At 31.7% G+C, this 707-nt stretch overlaps 1 protein-coding gene across 1 annotated transcript in view; it reads left to right on the forward strand.

The window, feature by feature from the left end:
• Positions 1-572, forward strand: part of LOC108571547 (branched-chain-amino-acid aminotransferase, cytosolic) — a 4,039-nt gene extending 3,467 nt beyond the window's left edge. Inside the window, exons 5-6 of the mRNA XM_017933614.1 lie at positions 1-127; positions 195-572. The exon at positions 1-127 is cut by the window's left edge and continues 344 nt beyond it. Coding sequence (XP_017789103.1) covers positions 1-127; positions 195-386 — 319 coding nt within the window. The 3' untranslated portion in view covers positions 387-572. The remainder of the gene's footprint in view (positions 128-194) is intronic.
• Positions 573-707: the final 135 nt, after the last annotated feature.

Genomic DNA, 707 nt, shown 5'->3' on the forward strand with positions numbered 1-707 from the left:
TCGCTTAATTCTTCCTGGGATTACAAGAAATTCTATTTTGGCATTAACCAGAGAATGGAATCAATTCAAAGTTAGTGAAAGAAAATTCTGTATGGATGAAATTTGTCAGTTACTTTCAGAAAATAGGGTAAGGTTATTTTATTTTTTCCTATGTATTTTTTTAACTTTATTTAACAATTGTGATTTTATTTTAGTTGTTAGAACTATTTGGAGTAGGAACAGCTTGCGTAGTCAGCCCTATATCTTACATAGAATTTGTTGGACGACCATTGCACATACCAACAATGAAACAATCAAACCCCCTGTATAAAATGGTCCGAAAGCATTTAACTGATATACAATATGGTATTATACCGGATCACCCGTGGGCGATACCTATTGAATGAACATAAAATAATTCATTGGATTATTTATTTACACATTTGTTACCAAGGGTAATTCCATACAATTAGTAGCATTCGTTGTATTTGATGTTCAGGAAAAAGTGATCCAACGCTGTGCAGTACAACGCAATTTTTATGCGAACGATATGAAACTATTTATTTATACGTGTGGGTGATTGCGTCAGTGAAACGACGTACAAGTTTAGGAAACAAATCTGTGTCTGAGATAAAACTCAGGGATTAATTGTTTATTATTAATGACAAAAATAATTGTTAAATTATTATGTATAAATTAAGTATGGAGTGTGCATATACTGTGTGCAT

This window comes from Habropoda laboriosa, unplaced genomic scaffold, assembly GCF_001263275.1.
Source record: "Habropoda laboriosa isolate 0110345459 unplaced genomic scaffold, ASM126327v1 scaffold40, whole genome shotgun sequence".
In the NCBI taxonomy this organism is placed as follows: domain Eukaryota; kingdom Metazoa; phylum Arthropoda; class Insecta; order Hymenoptera; family Apidae; genus Habropoda; species Habropoda laboriosa.